The sequence below is a fragment of the Parastagonospora nodorum genome (assembly GCF_000146915.1).
Source record: "Parastagonospora nodorum SN15 chromosome Unknown scaffold_7, whole genome shotgun sequence".
NCBI classification, from domain to species: domain Eukaryota; kingdom Fungi; phylum Ascomycota; class Dothideomycetes; order Pleosporales; family Phaeosphaeriaceae; genus Parastagonospora; species Parastagonospora nodorum.
In genome coordinates this window covers 1001983-1021493 of record NW_001884555.1, presented here as the reverse complement: position 1 = coordinate 1021493, position 19511 = coordinate 1001983, and the positions used below count along the sequence as shown (strand labels likewise).

Here is a 19511-nt window from a genome sequence, read left to right as displayed (position 1 = left end):
ATGCTTAAATGGACCAAAAGAACTTCTGCTGGTTCTGAAAGATTGGGTGCTGTGGGAATCTCAGAGTTCGATCAATGAGCACCTTATGGCCATGGCCCCTGCTGTGCTTCACCTCATTCACGAGCCTTTGTACAGCGATCAATGGCATGCATGCCTATGACTGGATTCTGGTACATATATGGACGCCCCATACCGAGAAGCGTTCTGACTGGGAATCCTCCCGCTGAGTCAACGTCTTTGAAAGCCTTGCCCGCCTCGAGTCCGCCTCCGAGATTGCCAGTTCAAAATATAGCAAGGGCCAGGCACGCTTTAGAGACTGCGATTTGTAAAGAGACTTCTCGATAGCTGTTAAATTTGTAGGGTTAGTCCGGAGAGATAGGACTCTGAGGACCACCGGCGTGCTGGCACTCTTCCCAGGTCTTTAGTACTCAGAGCAGGAAGCGTGGAAACTTGTGCTTGTTCCACCGCATATTCGTGTCCCAGATACCTACCCCAAACTCCTTAGTTTTCCCTCTTGCGTCATTTCCCTTTTCTCTCACCTTGGGGTTCTTGCTGACCGGGCGAGCGATCGCGGGGGTTGCCCGTTTGCTCCCATGCCTTGTAAACGCTCGCGACCCGCCCGCTAGCGCCACTGATAGCTATATCTTCCGCAACACCTTTGCTCTCATCTTCTTCTCCTCATCCCGCCCCCACCTCACTTTTCTTGATCAACCCCAGAGATGAAGTGGTCTACGATCACTACACTCTCCCTCCTTGCGGGTAGCGCTCTCGGTGCACCCGTCTCCTCTACAACCGCTGGCCTGCAAATCTCGGATGAGCTGCGCAACCAGGGTGATGGCTCCTACATTGCCACTCGCAACGAGAACGGCGAGCTCGATGTCAAGTTCACACCTATGGCCGCGCTTGTCGCCCGCGATCCGGATCTCGTCCCCGAGACCCCACCCGCCACACACTCCGGTCGCTGGAGCGTTGGCAAAGACGAGATCGTCTGCGATCCCGGCCACTCTGACAATGTCGCCGACCTAGACGCCGCCAATGTTCAGCTTGCGAAGAACGCCCCTAATGGCAAGAACGGCGAGAGCGAAGGTCTATACGGATGGGTACACCTGTAAGTTTTCGGCATATGTGGAAGACACTGGACTAATGCGTCAACAGTAATGGTCAGACATCTTATTGGTGCAATTACGAGGTGAACCATCCGACGTACGATCTCGTGATCAACATGCATGTAGCCCTCAGCTTGAAGTGCGGAGGCTCAGCTGCCTATGGGTACAACCATTACGTCCTCCGACGTGGTGCCAGGGACCTGGTTGTTGGCCGTACCTACACGGGCAATAAGTTCTGCGAGAAGCATTTCTACTCGTCTCCCAAGCAGTTGGAGGAGCGGGATCCAGCGCCCAAGAATTTCACCATTGCAAAGAGTTTGATGCAACAAGGTAACGGGCTTTACCTGGCTACATTCGATGACTCGGGCAAAGCTAGCGTCGAGTTCACACCTGCGGCTCAGTTACCAGCTATCAACAGTACGATACCAGCTATTAACGGTACGCTTACGACTGAGAACCCTACCGTGATGAGCATTAGAGCGCTACGCAAGCGTGGAGAAGTCCACTGTGACCGCAAAGACTCGATGAATACAGGCGATTTGAACTGGGCCAATGTCCAGTTAGCAAATAATGTAAAAGGCCAAGATTACAAGTATCAATGGGGTTGGTATCACCAGTAAGTCCGATGTATTCTTGTGTAGGATGAAGACTAATCGTATGATAGCAATGCCAACGAGACGTCTTACTTTTGCGTCTACCGGGTTTGGAGTCGGTGATTTCGACACGATCATCGGCTTCCACAGATCCATTAGTGATAACTGTCACGGCGATGCTGGCTATGGCTTCAGGCGCCACGTTGGCGCTGTCTGGGATTCGGATTACTGGTTAGCTGTGGGCCGCACTTACTATGGCGACAACTTTTGTGACAGCAACTTCCACGACAATCCAGGCAAGAGACTCTCAGAGTCAATCGAGCCGAGTGAGAAGCCCATTGAACTCTCGCGTCGCGATACCGTGGATCAGGTTGCGAAGCCCGCCGAACTCTCACTTCGCGATGTCAATCCCATGGACCAGGGTGATGGGTTGCACCGTGCATGGTTCGACGAGAATGGAATCTTGCAAGTCGAGTTCACGCCTATCAGCGAAATCTTGGCCAAACATCCGCACGCCAATGTCCCTGCTGCAAGAAGCACCGCTGTTGCAAGCGGTGGCCCTATCACATGCCCAGGAGATTTCAGTGACAAAGTCCAAGACTTAGACCATGTTAACGTGGAGTGGGCGAAGCTCATGGACGCACAGGGAGGAAATTTCGAAGCGGCGAATTATTATTGGATGATCCAGTGAGTATACCGGTGCGGAACAAGTGCTCTAACCATGAGGAACTGACACAATCACAGCAACGAGGAAACCACATATGCCTGCACGGGAACAAAGGCCCATCTATCCTATGATGATATCATAAGCATGCACACTGCCATTAGTAACACCTGTGGTGGAGCAGCCGCTGTACGTTAACTATACGTACGAATTGCACACGAGGCATTACTAACTTTGTTCCCCACCATCTAGTATGGATATAATAGATTGAGGAACCCTCCGGGCCGCAACGTGGACATTACGATAGGGCGCACTTGGCGAGGTGGTTCCATTTGCGACAAGAGATTCCAGCCATATGAAGCACAAGTTGCGAGACCCTTCGCGCCGCCACGTCGATCGACCTCCTCTGACATCAACATCGCCTCAGATTTAATGTTCCAGGGCGATGGCTTCTACACCGCAACTGTCGATGACTCTGGTACTGTCGATGTGGAGTTTACGCCGATGGCAGAACTCCCACCCACCGCTGAGCTTCTCTCCAAAGCCCGTGCTGAAGGTCTGCTGGATTACATCCCAGACAGCACCGACTCTCTGCACAAGGGCAAAACCGAGTGTGAAGGCCGAGACTCCGGATCCCAGAGCGACTTGGATGGTGCCAATATTCAGCTTGCACATAACGGTGATGGTAAGACATACAGTCCCAAGTCTTGGGGCTGGGTGCACAAGTAAGTTCTCTGAGTCTGGAAATTGATATCATATGGTACTAATATCGACAGCAATGGCGAAACCTCTTACTTCTGCCCGTACACGAGACAAAAAGTCTCATATAATGAAGTCATCGAAATGCACACAGTCACCAGTAGGAAGTGTGGCGCTGCTGCTTACGGCTGGGACCATCGGTACGTGGTACAAGGCAGAAGCTTCGCAGTTGGCCGAACTTTCCATGGCAACAACTTCTGTACAGACACCTTCAAGGGATGGCATGCAGCTCGGGCTGTCGAGACTCCATCTGGAGAATCCGCATCTGTCGATACCCCAACTGTCCAGTTTGATTTACATGCCAATGCATCGACCTGGGACATGACTTCCGCCCAGATGGACCAAGGCGATGGTCTTTATGTTGCCAGCTTGGACGACGAGACTGGTCAAATGGCCGTCAAGTTCACGCCTATTACCAAGCTTAGCAGTCGCGCCTCACTTGCCGATGCATCGAGTTGGGACATGACTTCTGCCCAGATGGATCAAGGTGACGGTCTCTATGTTGCCAGTTTTGATGATGAGACTGGTCAAATGAGCGTCAAGTTCACGCCCGTGGCCGAGCTCAGCAGTTCCGTCTCTCGCGCTTCAGTAAGCAGCAACTCTGCTGCTGATGTCATAAACGCTTTGAACAAACGCCAAGGAGACAAGACGAGTTGCGCGCGCGGCAGTTCAAAGAACGTTGCTGACTTGGACTCGGCCAACCGCCAGCTCGCAGAAGCTGGGTCGAAGACCGATCTCAAGTACAACCGTGTTGGCTGGGTACACATCAATCACGAAACTTCATATTGGTGTGCCACCAAAGGTTCATATAATTGGAGATATCCTTACGATTACTTTATCAATCAGCAGACGATCGTGAGTAACACCTGTGGCGGGACAGCTGGTTATGGATGGAACACCTTCGAGGGGTACACAGTTGCTCCCCCTCTGGCAACAGATACTAAAGCAGATTGGACTAAGATCTCCGTGGGTCGAACCGTCAGAGGAACATCTATCTGTACGCAGAAGTTCATCCCACCTGCTGCTGCGGCTACGGTCGAGAGCTCAGACATTTTGAGCAAACGCGATAGCGTCAAGCAGACTTGCCGGGGCGGGTTTTCAATGAACGTTTCTGACCTGGACTATGTCAATTCTGAAATGGCGAAATATGGCGATCAGCTCAATCTCAAGAGGAGCCCCATTACCTGGCTACACAAAAGCGGCGAAACTTCCTATTGGTGTCTCTCTGAAGGCGCCGACGGTTGGACAGAGAATTATGATTACTTCATCAATGAGCAAATGAAGATCAGCAGTCATTGCGGCGGATCAGCGGCTTATGGTTGGTCTCATTCCAGGGGGTACAAAAAGTTCGGAGTGTGGAATGTCTGGACCGAGTTCTCCGTTGGCCGTACCTTCAAGGGAGGATCTATCTGTCGAAAGGGCTTCGTACCACCTTCTGCTCCAGCATCCATTGAAGCATCGCCTATCGCGGTAGCACCTCGCTCCGCCACCTTCGACGCGCGAAACCAGGGCGACGGCTTCTACCTGGAGACTTTCAACGACGCTGGAGAGAGCACCATCAAGTTTACCCCGCGAACTGAGTTCAAACCTTACGATCCTGCTCAATCATCAGTCTCGGAAAACTTGGCGGCTGGGAGCATTGATGCTTTGCGCACCCGCTACCACCATCCAACCTGCAGAAAATACCCACCCACGAAGAGCGGGAGCTGGCAAGATGTGGATGAAGCTAACGTTCAGCTTGGGCGCCAGTCCAACGGCGTTCATTTCGACGCGAGGACGAGAGGTTGGGTCACGATGTAAGTACCTCACCTTCGGTCGATGTGAAAGGAAATCTGAAACTAACATACCGCAGCAATAAAGAAATTGCCTACTTATGCGCGTGGAGCGCCTGGGAGGGCACATACGATGAAGTCATTGCGGCAAACGTTCTAATCAGTTTCGATTGCGGCGGGTCAACTGGCTACGGCTGGGACTACGAAAACAAGAAAGATCTGACCATTGGCCGTACTTGGTTGGGCGACCACATCTGCAAGATTAATACTCATCGCGATGAATCTGTTCATGATGAATCAGTGGCTGCGCATGCAGTCGAGCCCATGCGCGTGCGCAGCGACCTGCTACAACAAGGCGATGGCCTTTACTATGGGACGATTAACGAAGCAGGCGAGAAAACTGTCGAATTCACCCCCATCGCTGAGCTGGCAGCTCTTCTCCCTGCTCAGTCGGCCACAACCGAGAATGTCACAGCCACGACAACGGACACTTTCCCTCCAAACGTGAAGTATACCAAATACTGGTGCCGGGGTTACAGCGAAAACACTCCAGACCTAGACTTTGCCAATGTCGCCCTTGCGGCTATGTGGGATAACATGTACTTGGGGTGGCATAATTATGTTTCCTTTGTAAAGTAAGCATCCCAATGTGGTTTTCCCCACAGCCGAACAAAACAATGCTAATGTACCGCATAGGGGAAAAGAACTGTCCTACATCTGCGGCTATGGTGGCGGCACGCACACGCAATCCGAGATCCTTGATGCACATATACGACTTAGTGCGCACTGTGACGGGGGCTCGCAGCGTTACGGATGGGAAGCCATAAACGGTTTGAGCGTTGGACGAACGTGGCATGGCGACCATTTTTGCGTTTAGCGCATCCCACCTCTTGGAAGTCTTGACGAGACATTCTCACCTCAAGGAGGACTTCACTGCCCGTCTATCTTATGAGATTGGATCTCATGCTTACTAGACGCGAACATGATGGACTTAGTTAGGGCCCATGGCCACTAGATTGAATGTAGGAATAATACACAACAGGTTGAAGAGATAAGTATGATTTGCATGATTTGTCATTGATCTAGCAATAAACAGCTCCAAGAACTACTGAAACTGAAAGCGATGCAGCCAGCAGCATCACACTAGCTGTCTACAACGTCTGCTTACCCCGCGTCTCAATAGGCAGGATCAACATGCTGAAGAAAGCAGCAATGAACAAGCCTCCAGATGCATAGATCGGGGCCTTGGGATTCGAGCCTCCAGCCTGAATAGCGACGATCGGTGCGCACAATCCTGCGACACGGTTGAGGAACGAAGACATTCCGGTACCAGTACCGCGGATGGGCGCTGGGAAGACTTCTGGTGTGTATGCGTAAAGCACGCCGTACATGATGTTCTGGAAGAAAGCCTCGAGACAAGTAAAAGCCAGCTGGAAGTTGGAATCGGTAGAGATGGTGAACAAGAAAACGAAGACGCCCGTGATGACGGTGGCGATAGACATTGTTCCCTTGCGGCCGACATGCTTAATGTCAACTGTCCAGCAAGCGATTATAGACCCGGGTACACCGACGATGGCAGTGATGGCGTAGTTGCGGTAAACAGTGCTAACGTCGTTCTCGATGCCTCCGCCTGAGTTTTGGAGGTATTGTGGCAGGAAGGCGTTGAACAATGGGTATGCCATGCCGATAGTCGTCCATTGGAACCACAAGAGGCCGGTGGTGATGCCGAGCTTCTTGTCCTTGAAGAGAGCGCTGAATCGCTTCATAGAAAAGCGGCTCAGGGAATGCTTGATGATTTGGAGTGTGCTCATTTTGACATCCTCGCCTGTAGCCTCAGGGTCACCTCCGACGTAGTTTAGAATATCCTCGGTGAGCCAGGTGTGGGTCTTGTTGTATGAGGCAATACCGTACACAGTCGCGACAGCCTCAGCCTGGCGGCCGCGAGAAAGCAGGAACTTTGGCGACTCGTACAAGTGGAAGAGGAAGAAGCGGCAAATGAACATGGCGAAAGTGATGGCTCCGAGAGTAAGAATCAAGTACCGCCAACCCATGTTATCAGCTTTGGTGCACGGCTGGCCGGGTGTGCAGGAGAAATTGGGGATATATGCCCACGCAACTGGAAATCGTAAGCTCGTGTCGATTATGCGAAGCACGGTTTACTTACGAAGAGAGGCGATCAGGTTGCCCACTGGCCAGAAGACCGAAAGCAATGTCAACAAATTTCCGGAAGTCTGAGGCAGAAATTCGAGAAAGAGTGCGCCATCAACGGGCAGATTACCACCGACACCAAGTCCGATGCAAGCATAAAGTGCGCAGGTACCGATCCAGTTGGGACCACCGCCGGAAGCAAGGCCGAATACACCAGCAAGGAAGAGGGTGAAGTTGAAGGCAAGACGGCGCCCCAGAACATCAGATGCAGTGCCCCAGAATGAAGCACCGATACAGAGACCGAGGAAGAGCGAGAGAGTAGTATAGCGGACTTCGGTCTCACTTATGCCAAATTCTGCAGAAAGTTGTGGCAAGGTAAGGGCGACACCTTGAAGCCAAAGGTTATCGGCCTGCGTATGGTCAGCCATCACGCGACAATGTTTCGACCGTATTGGTAACATACCATCCAGCCTCCACCGCAAAGTGCGAAAAGTTCCCACTGGTACTTTCCCATGCCCATATCTTGCAGGGCGCGGTTGATGACCTTGGACTTTCCTGCATTGTATTAGCCTTGACCTTTTTGCTTCCAGAGTGTCGCCCTACGGTCGTAAGGCGTATCGGTATCAGATGCTGCAACATCAGCGAGGATTTCTGCCTTTAGCGCTTCAACAGTCATTCCATGGTTCACGATGCCGCTCGATGCATTGCTGTCTGGTCGCCTGAGGTCATTGTCTGCCTTGTCGTCCTTTTCGGTCTTCTCTGTTGGCGCAATGGAAGGGCGTTGCTCAGCGGAGATAGAAGTGGCGCGCATAGGGGTTTGGTCGAGAGGGCGCAAAACGTCAGGAAATTCCGAGACATCATGGCTTTTGAAAGGGTTAACAAAAATGGTGCGAGGCATGTTGGTGGGCGCAAGGACGTTGTTGATATCGGTGGGTGGTCGTTAAGTTTGCTGCATGGAAAAATCGCTCGGCACACTAAATGGCGGAGGAAGTCGCAAAGGGATTGTTGCTGTGGTCGATCTTGACGCTCGGTGTCGATTCTGGGACAGTCGTCGAAAAATGCACGTCGAGTCACCCAAGCAAAAGATGCTAAGAGGCTTGGAGGGCTTGGAGAAGCTTGTATTGAGGCGTTACTCGTATACAAAATGTTCTCAGGGAGGTGTTCAAACTTGAGGTTGAAGTACAAAACTAGAAGGAAAGTTTGCGAGGCACAGCGCTACTGATATAGCAAGCCTTGACCCTTGCGACATGGTTCTAGAGATAAAATTTGTAACGAATGGTTCGTGTGGAGTTTGTGACCGTGGGTTAGATGGCTAAGGCGTGCAGTGACGTAGACAAGCTGGCCCAAGCATTCAGAGCAGGAAGCAAGTCATCTGACCATGCGCGTGCCAAGGATGGCATGCTAAGCGTCTGTGCGCAGCCTAACCTTAGGCGCTAATAGTTAAGCAAGTTTTTACTAATAAGCATAAATTAACTGCTAATTAATTAATAATTAATTTAACTATACCTAGAAATTATAATTTATAATATATACTTTACTACTTTCTAGCACTACGCTCTAAGCAGCCTCTACTAATAGCAATAGCTAGTAATATAGTCTCTATAGTTCTAGATAGATTTATATATGCTGCGCTAGAATTTATTAATAACTTATTAATAATTTATTCTAGCTCTCTTATAAATAGTATTATACTCTAGGTTAAGTTCCTCTTACTATAGGTCTCTTCGCGCTTAATTAAGTAAGTAATCCTATTATGCATATAAGTAAGATCTAGTATAGGATACTCTTAGCACTAGAAGCTCTTTATAGAGTAAGAATTAATTACTAATTAATTATAAATTAATTCTAATAGAGTAATAAGTATCTTTTAGTAAGCTAAGTAATCTAAAGAACTACCTATTTTAGAACTACTAAGTAAGAGCTATATGTACTAGTAGAGTTAGCATGCCTAACTCTTAGCTTATTATCTAAGAGAAAAGTAAGAGTATCTAAATTAATTATTAATTAATTACTAACTAATTTAGTCTTCTAGGCTAATACTATAGCTGCATACTATACTGCTGCTGCTCTGCTGCCTGCTGCTACTACTCTAGTTCTAGTTATCTACTCTCTACTCTAGAATATTCTCTGCTTGCCTAACAGCAATGTAAGTTAAATTAATTTCTAATTAATTAGTAATTAATTCTAATAAAGATATAGCTAGATCTTATGCGCATGCACGCAGCCTATATAGCTATTTCTAGAAGAGCGTTCCTCTATAAGACCTATATAGCTAATGCTAAGATTAGTAAGAAAGAGGAGCTTAATAGTAAGTATGCTTATAGCTAAATTAATTAAGAATTAATTAAAAATTAATTACTAATTTATTATAGAGTATAACTACTTTAGGCTTAGCCTGCACTAGCTCTATAAGAATAGAGACCTCTAGATAGAGCTAGCTGCTAAGAATAACGCGCTAGCTAATAAGTCTAACTCTTCTTTATTAGACTTATTATTAAGCTCTATAAGTAGAATTAATTTATAATTTATTTATAATTTATTTATACTAATATATAGCTAGAATAAGGATAAGAGTAACTAGAATAATAGTAGTCTTAGAGGTAGTAGCCTTAGAGATAATAATAAGAACCTCTTCTTTAATTTTAGCAGCGTAAGTAGAATGAATTTAAAATTAATTTATAATTTATTCTTACTAATATATAACTAGGATAATAATCTTAATAGTAATAAGAATAATAAGCAGCCTAGCAATAGCTCTCTCTCTTCTCCTTTATTAGACTCTAACTCTATAGATTAAATAAATTTAGAATTTATTCACAATTTATTCTTGCTAATATATAACTAGGATAATAATCTTAATAGTAATAAGGATAATAAGCAGCCTAGCAATAGCTCTTTCTCTTCTTCTTTATTAGACTCTAACTCTGTAGGTTAAATAAATTTAGAATTTATTTATAATTTATTCTTGCTAATATATAACTAGGATAATAATCTTGTTAGTAGTAAGAAGCAGCTTAGTAATGCTCTTCTTTCTTCTTCTTTATTAGACTCTAACTCTATAAGTTAAATAAATTTAGAATTTATTTATAATTTATTTTTGCTAATATATAACTAGGATAATAAAGAGCCTAAGGAAGATTAGGTTGCTAGCTATAGCTTTCTCTCTCTTTCTATACTAGGCTTTAACGCTAAGAGTATTAAACCTTCTAGCTCTAAGGTTAGCAGCAGCTTAGTATATTAAATTAACTTATAATTAATTAATAATTAATTTATGCTAATTTATAACTAGCTAGAGCTCTTATCTAAGTCCTTATATAATTTAGAGTTAGACTAGATATCTCTCTGCAATTTCTCTAGCTTAGGCTTATTCTCTACTTACTTCTTTTACTTTAGCAATTTCTAAGTTTACTGCTGTTAGTAGAATTAATTAGTAATTAATTCCTAATGCATTTAGGCCTTTAGGCATTATATAGAGCAATTAAAGTAGATTCTTATATAACTATAAATTGCCTAATATAAAAAGCTGCCTATTTAAATATAGCTCCTTAAGTAAATACCTCTTTACTCGCTTCTTTCTATAATTCTAATAAGAACTATAATAGCTATATATAATAAGAGCTTAGTAAGACTTATATATATTAATTTGCTCTCTCTTCTGCTGCTTTTCTTTATTTATCTCTTTATAAATAAGTATCTGCTACAGTAGCAGTAAGAGTAGTTTAGAATTAATTAGTAACTAATTATTAGCAGACACTACGCTTCTTTTACCTTACTCTTTCTCTATCTAACGATTAGCCTTATCTATAGAGACTAATATCTCTAGCTTAATAGCTCCTAGCTATGTCCTATATACTAGCATATTCTATTATACTAAACTAGAAGAGGAACGAATTAAGAATTTATTTATAACTAATTCTATAATATAGAGAGTTTGCTCTTAATTAGCTTCTCTTCTTAGAGAGTAATAGTATTCTATTTTAGCTTAAATAAATATAAGTTTTTCTACTATTTACTTTATAGATATTAGCCTACTAGGTGCAACTACTAGAGAGAAAGAAGAATAATATATATATATATAATTGCTAAGAGCATTGCGCAAGGAGAACTTTTTCTAAATTAATTAAGAATTAATTTAAGACTATGCGTTTAAAGCAAAATATTACTTATATAATATATTATATTGCTACCTTTAACTAGAGCTTAATAGAAGAGCTTACTAGTAGTAAGAAGATAATGCCTCTAATTATCTATAGCTATAAATAGTGTTAACCTAAGCAGAGGAGTAGCTAGTGCAGCATATTGCTAGTAGATTAGCTAAACTATTTTAGAATTAATTAATAATTAATTTAGCTTTAGCGATACTTATACTATTGCGTAACTAGTTATTTGCTATTATTATAGTTTAGATTAGATATAGAGGTAGAGAATAGAGATAAGAGAAAGATAGATAGCTTTAATTTAGCATTAAAAACTCTTTATACTACTAGACTATTATAAGTTACTGCATATCTAATCTACTAAATAATTAATTTATAATTAATTAATAGTTAGTTACTTATAGATCTATGCTCTTCTCTAATTAGAATTAAATGTAAACTGCTTTTAACTCTTTTACTTATCCTGCAGCCTCTCTTACTCTTATTATATAATTAACTTACTGCGCATAAAGTGCTAACTCTGCTTCTTTCTTTATAATTCTAAACTAACGTATCTTTCTATTAAGAATAGTTCTTTTATGCTCTGCATTAAATTATTAGCGCTTAAGATTAACTATATTAAGTACTAAGCTATAATTAGTTAATAATTAATTAGTAATTAATTTAGATCTAAATAGTACCTTACTAGTAGAGAGAACCTGCGTATAAGTAAGCTTCTAAGAGATAATAACTAGTATAATCTTATATGCACTACTTTCTTAGCTTTGCTTATCTTTATATAAGAGCATAAGCATCTTACTTTACTTAAACTAAAGTTCTCTAAGCTTTTAAGCATATCTTCCTTATTATCTAATATCTTAATAATCTTCTAAGTAGCTCTACTCTTATAACGCTCTTAAATAAAGTTAGAATTTATTAATAACTTATTTAAGCAAAACTTACTACTTAGCTCTTTGCTTATATTCTTAAGATATCTATCTCTTAACCTAAGTAGCTTGCATAAGTTATAGCGTATACTAGCTTAGTTATAAGCTTTCTACTTCTAAATATTCTGCCTATCTATATATATTTCCCTGCTCTCTAATATTAATTAATTATTAATTAATTAATAATAAATTTAAGTGCTATATATATCTTTAACTCTGCAAGAAGCGCATAGCATTGCCTAATATAGTATCTCTTTAACGCTGCTTACTTAATAGCATTAGAGTAAGAGATAAGAGTATTCTATATAGCTTAGCCTATATAACTATAGTAAATATTTAAGCTAGCTATAATAAGTATAGTGTTTGCTTATGCCTTGCCTACTCTTCTATAGCATTACTTAATACTATAACTAAATTAATTTAGAACTTATTTTAAATTAATTATTAATACTTATATATTAGAAGATTATATAATTCTATATACTCTATAGCGCTCTTAGTAGTTAAGAGAGTACGCATACGTCTCTACTTAGAGTCTTCTATATAAGGTATATAAGGTATAACTTTATTAATACTATAAAAAAAGTAAATCTTATAGAAGCATATATAGCTTGCAAGCTATTTATGCTACTCTGCATAGTTTAAGTTAATAGCAGAGAGGTATTGCCTAAAGCTTATAAATATTAGTTAATTATAAATTAATTAATAATTAATTCATGAACTAGCTATCTATTTTATATCTATATTAATAGTAATTCCTATATAGCTATTATAGTAGATATGCAGCTATTAGAACTTCTGCCTTAAGAGCTCTTTAATAATCTTAAAGTAGGCTGTAAATGCTTTCTTATATATAGCTAAGGTCTAAATATTAGTAATAATATAACTATATATAAAAACTATACTCTAGTAAGATTACTTTGCAATAAATTAGAAATAAATTTATACTCTTTCTATAATTCTTAAAGAATAAAGTAAAGAGAATCTTAGACTAGCTATCTCTAAACTTCTTAAATAATATATTAACTTAGAACGTGTTCTACTTTATAAGTAGCTTTGCTTAATCTTTAAATATATAAATAATAATATTCTTATTAATTACAGAGAGCACGCATTAGATATAGGCCTAAAATAATTTAAAATTTATTATTAATTTATTTAGTACGTATGCTTATATATTCTTTATTCTAGTAGTTAGTTCTCTATTTAAATAATATACTCTTAAAGCTACTACTATATAAAAACTTTAGAAGCTTCTTATAGTAAATAAGGCGTATAAGCTAGTCTTTATTAGTAAGCGCAGTGCTTAGTTATTCTATAGACTAATAGCTACGCTATATAAAGTATGCTTAGAAGAGAAAGAAGAATAGAAAAGAAGCTATAATAATTTAGTAATTAATTAGTAATTAATTACGCTAAAACGTACTTCTAGTAATTATAGAACTTAATATAAGCTAAAGAATGCTAATAATTATATCTATCTTATCTCTATTAATCTTCTATAGTAGAGATAAGATATAAGTATATATTCTAGTTAAGATAACTATAATATATAGAATACGTACAGTATCTACTAGGATAATAATATTAAATATAATATTGCATTTCTGCTTAACTATCTAGCTCTAGCTCTAGATATAGTTTACGCCTAAATAAACTTAGAATTAATTAGTAATAAATTTATTAATTAACTTACTATACTTAGAAGTATAATAGACTAGTAGCTTAACTATTATATAGTGCTCTTAAGAAAGCTTAGTAATGCTACTAATTAGAGCGCATAAGTACTTAAGATCTGTATTCTTTAGAATATTTTAAACTTAGTATTTAGTTCTAAGTATCTAGGCATTGCATATTATAAGCTAGCGTAGAGTACTAGTTAGTAGCTAAATTAATTAGTAATTAATTAATAATTAATTTAGATAACTTACTATCTTCTTTAATATAGTAAGCTTAGAGTAGCATGCCTTAGTTAGCGTATTATAATATCTAGCAATAAAGCGCCTTATAAGTATATTAAAGAAGTTCTTAGCCTTATACTTTAATAGATTAAGCTTAAGCTAAGTAATAGTACTCTTATATTAGCAGATTTTATTATAGAGGTTATTATTAACCTTAGCATAGGAATAAATCTGCAATTTATTATTAATAAATTTATAGGTCTAAACTCTAGTGCAGTGCAGAACTTAGCAATAAGCCTAAGTATTTAATAGTAGATAGAAGGTAGTCTTCTTCTTTACCTTAATAGCCTTATAGTACTAGAACTAGTAGAAAATTAATTAATAATTAATTAATAATTAATTTGCATAAATACTTATGCTTTTAGCACGCTCTAATTACATCTTCTATCTCTAATGCTACATAGCTAAGCTATTTAGTTAGATAATAGATGCATAGCTATTAATACTAGAGTAAGAGTAAGCAGAGATTATAGCTAGAAATTTAAGATAGTTAGCTTAGAGAGCGTTGTTATTCTTATTACTAGACGTTATTATATAATATTCTTAGACTAATTAGCTATAAATTAATTATTAATTAATTTAAAGTACTTACTATCTCTTTAACCTTCTCTAGTGCTTCTATTATAGAGTCTTTAAGCTACTTAAAACCTTTAGTCTTATTAAAGTCTAGATTAAAAAAATCTATATTAATAATTAGAACGTTAGTACTAATAATTAGAAAAGAAAGAAAAGAGGCAGCTATAGTAGAGTAGCTTCTAAATTTAAGTTATTAAATTAATTATAAATAAACTATAAATTAATTAAGAATTAATTCTTAACTCTTTAAATACGTACTATACGCGCTAATTATGCTAAGAAAGTTTTTATATAAAGTATCCTAGAGAAGAAAATGTACGTTGCCTATTAGCGTTAGGGCATGCTATGTCTAGGCACGGGCATGGTCAGATAACCTGCCACCACCATTCAGAGCATCATCACGTTGCTTGTCCGTTCACTGCAAAGATCAACGCGACCCGAGCTCTGATACGCTCATCTGACTGAGCGACACGCTAAGTGCACCCGTCGGCAAATAGACCCAGGCAAGAATCGCCCCGAACCGACTTTTCCACGTCCCCAACCATGCGCAGTGACGCACGTGAACATTCGGACTCCGCGCGTAATCCGCGATAACAAGAGGGGGTTGATTATGGTGGGCGCAATGAGAGTGTCCTATCTTATCGAGACGACTTCAGTTGGAAAAGAACGTTTATGATCATGTCAATGCGGCCTCTCAAAAGTGTTGACGGTGGCGGGTGAAAAGTTTTGTTCGGGAGCCGCTATGCACCACCAGAGATTACCGTCTTACGTTTCAGAACTCTACCGTACTGATCGCAACGAGGCATCGGAGCCCACCGGCTCCACCATCCTAACCAATAAGCTCTACACTTTCGTATAATCGCAAGTTTTGGAAAACCGGCTGTAGGCGCGGACCGACATCACCAGTATCAATTTTCTACTTTGGGCACTGGGTCCCGCGACATCTTGCGCAGATGTCGATCTGAGGGTGAACAAGAAGAGTGTCCTTGATCCTCCAACAAAACACCTTTTGGGAGAAGATGACCGAGTCTGCCGCGCGGTTTGACAATTGCGCGGGGTTGAGCCTTGAGGATCGCCATGCTGTGGACCCTGGCATGGGGAGGGACATGGAGTCGCATGGCGTGTTGCGCGCTTTTCTGATGCTGCGACATGCAGGCTGTAATTTGACAGGGACATATTAGCTCACTGGAGTCAATGGTATGGTTACATTGACCTGCACCTTGAACGCTTGTTCCTTAGGTCGCACACGGTCAGCAAAGCATGCGACCACACGTACTTCGTAGGCTGATGAATTCAGCGAGCCTCATTCTTGTTATACCAAGGACTGATCGCATGGATGTGCGCCAGGTCACCAGTAATTAACTTTGAGGCCGTTCGCATAGCCTTTGAGGCACGGACTTCTCATCCAACACAGCGTATTGAATCATTTTGCACTCCATGGAGCACCATCTTGTATTGTGTAACATCTTATTCGTAGAGCGTACCTTCTTTTTCCCTAGATACTGATCTTGTACACGACCGCAGCACTCGTCTCAATACTCCCATCGTATGCCAACCCATCAACCTTGAACTCTCTCCCGTCCTCCACCCTCAACTTCAACAGTCCTCCCCTCTGCGCTTCCACTGTTGCCTCCACAAACTTATGATCCTTCCACTTCACACTCACCACAAATCCGCCCCTCGCAACGAGCCCACTCACACTTCCCTCCGGTATCAAATTACTCGGCAGCGCAGGCGCCAAATGCACAACGCCTGCATGACTCTGCAGAAACAGTTCCGTCATACTGCCCGTAAATCCCAAATTCCCATCGATCTGAAACACCCCAATATTCAAATCGAATAAATTTCCAGCGAGATAGTTACTGATCAAATCGCAAAGGTGGAATGCAGCTTTATCTCCATCGAAGAGACGCGCGTATATGCCGGCAGCCCAGACTTTCGACCACCCAATCGGATCCGTACTGGCTGCGATACGATTGTCCAGACTGACAAGTGCGGCGTCCGATGCTGTCTTGTTGATCAGCGGGCTGATGTGCCCGCCGGGATAAACGCCTAGGAGGTGCGAGAGATGGCGATGACCGGGCTCGGTTTCTCTGAAATCGCCAGACCATTCGAGGAGGTGGCCGTCTGTAGCAACATTCGGCGGCTCGATGTGTGCAAGATAGTCTTTGGCTTTGGCGACGCCATCGATACTGCCGGTTGCTTCGGACATCTCGATGAAGCCGGAGAAGAGCTCGTGGAGGACTTGACGGGGGTGCGCGGAGCCTTGATCGATACCCGTGGTTGCGTTGGGGACTTGTTTGTTACTGGGGATGTGATAGGAGTTTTCGGGCGAGGAGTCGTAGATGAGGGCGTTGTAGTCGCCTTTCTTGATGGAGAAGTCGTAGAAGAACGTAAGTGCATCGCTCAGGATTGGTAAGGCTGTCGAAGATGCCCAGGTCGTATTGCCGTTGAAACGGAAGTGCTCGATCAGGTGCAGAGCCAGCCAGGCGCCACCGACTGGGTTGGCGGCCCAGTAAGTTTGGTCGTCCACGGGTACACAATCTCCCCAAAGATCGGTATTGTGATGGCAGACCCATCCGCTCATATTGTACATGCCTTTCGCCACGTATCGACCTTGCTCTTGCATCCGCAAAAGATGATCGAACACTGGGAGGTGTGTCTCCGCCAAGTTGGTAGTTTCGGCTGGCCAATAGTTCATCTCGGTGTTGATGTTGATCGTGAACCGTGAGCCCCACGGTGGCTTGAACTTATCATTCCAGACACCCTGAAGGTTCGATGGTAAGCTTCCAATCCTCGAAGAGCCAATCAGTAAGAATCTGCCATAATTGTAGGTAAGAGCCATCAACTCTGGATCTGATGTCGCATTGCCAGTAGTGTTCCAGTTCTTGAGTCGCTGACCAGTGTCAAGGCGGCCGATCTCTCCAGAGCTTCCCACATCTAATTGTACTCGATCTGCAAGATTCTTGTAATCCTCAATTGCCTTCGACTTGAACTCTTCCCACGGAACCGCCACAGCAGCATCTAGTTTGGCATTCATGGCTGCTTCTGCCGCTTCAACATTTGCGTGACGGAAAGTAGTCTCGGCTCCGTAGTATATTCTAACTTCCTTTCCACCTTTTAGTATCAATGATGTACTATTCGAGGTGAAGTTGCCTACGCAAAAATTCCCGTTAGCCTAGAAACAAGTCTGTGCTTGCCATGAATCATACCTGTATCTGCCACAACTCTGATTGAGTGCACGAACTTCAACGACGAATCATTCGTTCCTTGGCCATACATTGTGATGGACAACTTCTCCAGATCAACCTTCAGTCCAGTCACACTTTCGTTTCTGGTCAGAGAAATCTTCATGTCCAGAGCTCCAGCTTTGTCCGCCGTGTATCGAAAGCCAAGCGTATCATGCGGATAGCTCGCAAGAGCTTGTCGCAAGTAGGTAACGTCGTTTCTAGTATAAGACACGTGATTCTCTCCAGTCGTCAAATCCAGAGACCGATTGTAACCAGACACGCTGGAAACATTCTGGCCAAATTCGATCATCATATTTCCAGCGGGTTGATACTGCCGCACCTGCGTCCCAGTTCCTTTCAAATTGTTATGCCAGATTTCGTCCGCTTTGCTGATGTTTCCGTTCGTGAAAGCCTCGGGTATTCCGGGGAATGCGGCCAATGCGTTGGAGTTGATGCGTTTCTGCAGCCCTCCGCTCCATATCGAGTCTTCGTTCAATCCAACTTGCTCCATCCCATACCCACCGTGAATGACCGCCCCTAATCGCCCATTACCAACAGGAAGTGCATCGGTCCATATCACACCTGGTTTGCCAAACCAGATAGTGGTGGATGCGCTGGTCAATCCATGCACAGGACTGAGCAGTAGGCTCAGCAGTAGCGTCGCCCCTGTCTTCATCGTGAGGGGCACAGAAGTCTGCGAATAGTACGCCCATCATCCCGTCGTTGGAGGGCGAACAGGCCTTATACTTCCAAGAATCTTCACGATCAGTCTCCCTGCCGGTGGGTATTGTACCGACCAAGCATGTCGATCTCTTCACCGTGTAAGAGAGGTTGCAAATGAAGTAGAGTTTGACCAGGGCAGCTCACATACCCGGCAACGGGTCCGATGAACTGCAAGGTACCACTCCGCCTGCAGACAAAATTAATGCGCCTATTACAATGCAGAGATATAATCGAGGGCATAGTATATGGCCAAGGCAAGGGTGTCTGCATCCACGAAAGCGTGATCATTTTCAGTACATTCTCTCATTGAGGCAGCGATCCGGCCACTGATTCAGTATTTAGCGCATTTATGATTGACTTTACGATGCGGAGTATTATGCCAAGGTCACTATGTACATTATCCGCACCCCGCATTGTCAGTCGTACATGACGCCACATTTAACCGAAGCGCCGTAAGCATCTCCGTTGCAGATATAATTCAGAGGCGATGCCCGGGTTTGTACGATTTGTTTTTTTACTCTGGGGTCTCGAAGTGCTCATAAATTGTGAGTCGTGGCTCCTGGCGTGCTGATCGAGTGTGGCTCCTAAATTGGCGGGAGATCGAACAGAGAATGGTCATGAAAGCCTCATATTCCCTTTGGTATGCATCTATGGGCTTCTTGATCTTCAGTCTCTTCTCGCTACATTGAAGAATCCGATTTCTCTTAGTTGCAGCCCTTGACGGCCAATGGTCCGTAGGGCTCACAACTTATATAAACAAGTGAGGAGATTTGAAATTCTTCGGGAAAATGTCTAGATATAAAGTTTGCTCGGCTCCATAATCAGACATTCGGTCCTGGTTGGCGCAATCGATCCTAGATATTGTGTCTAAGTCCTTATCGCACTCAAACGACCCG

At 42.8% G+C, this 19511-nt stretch overlaps 3 protein-coding genes across 3 annotated transcripts; 1 reads left to right on the top strand and 2 right to left on the bottom strand.

Annotated features, from left to right (window-relative positions):
- Nucleotides 1-719: 719 nt before the first annotated feature.
- SNOG_05246 (hypothetical protein) lies at nt 720-5533 on the top strand (the record flags this gene model as incomplete). Its single annotated transcript, XM_001795602.1, has 6 exons — nt 720-1108; nt 1156-1665; nt 1850-2253; nt 2671-3048; nt 3217-4918; nt 4975-5533. 6 exons carry the CDS (start codon nt 720-722, stop codon nt 5531-5533), a joined length of 3942 nt encoding a protein of 1313 aa, XP_001795654.1.
- A 512-nt stretch (nt 5534-6045) lies between these two features.
- SNOG_05245 (hypothetical protein) lies at nt 6046-7940 on the bottom strand (the record flags this gene model as incomplete). The annotated part of the gene is made up of 4 exons (XM_001795601.1): nt 6046-7010; nt 7059-7452; nt 7506-7597; nt 7646-7940. 4 exons carry the CDS (start codon nt 7938-7940, stop codon nt 6046-6048), a joined length of 1746 nt encoding a protein of 581 aa, XP_001795653.1.
- Nucleotides 7941-16157: 8217 nt separating this feature from the next.
- Nucleotides 16158-18568, bottom strand: SNOG_05244 (hypothetical protein; the record flags this gene model as incomplete). The annotated part of the gene is made up of 2 exons (XM_001795600.1): nt 16158-17779; nt 17875-18568. The coding sequence occupies 2 exons, from the start codon at nt 18566-18568 to the stop codon at nt 16158-16160; spliced, it is 2316 nt and encodes a 771-aa protein (XP_001795652.1).
- Nucleotides 18569-19511: the final 943 nt, after the last annotated feature.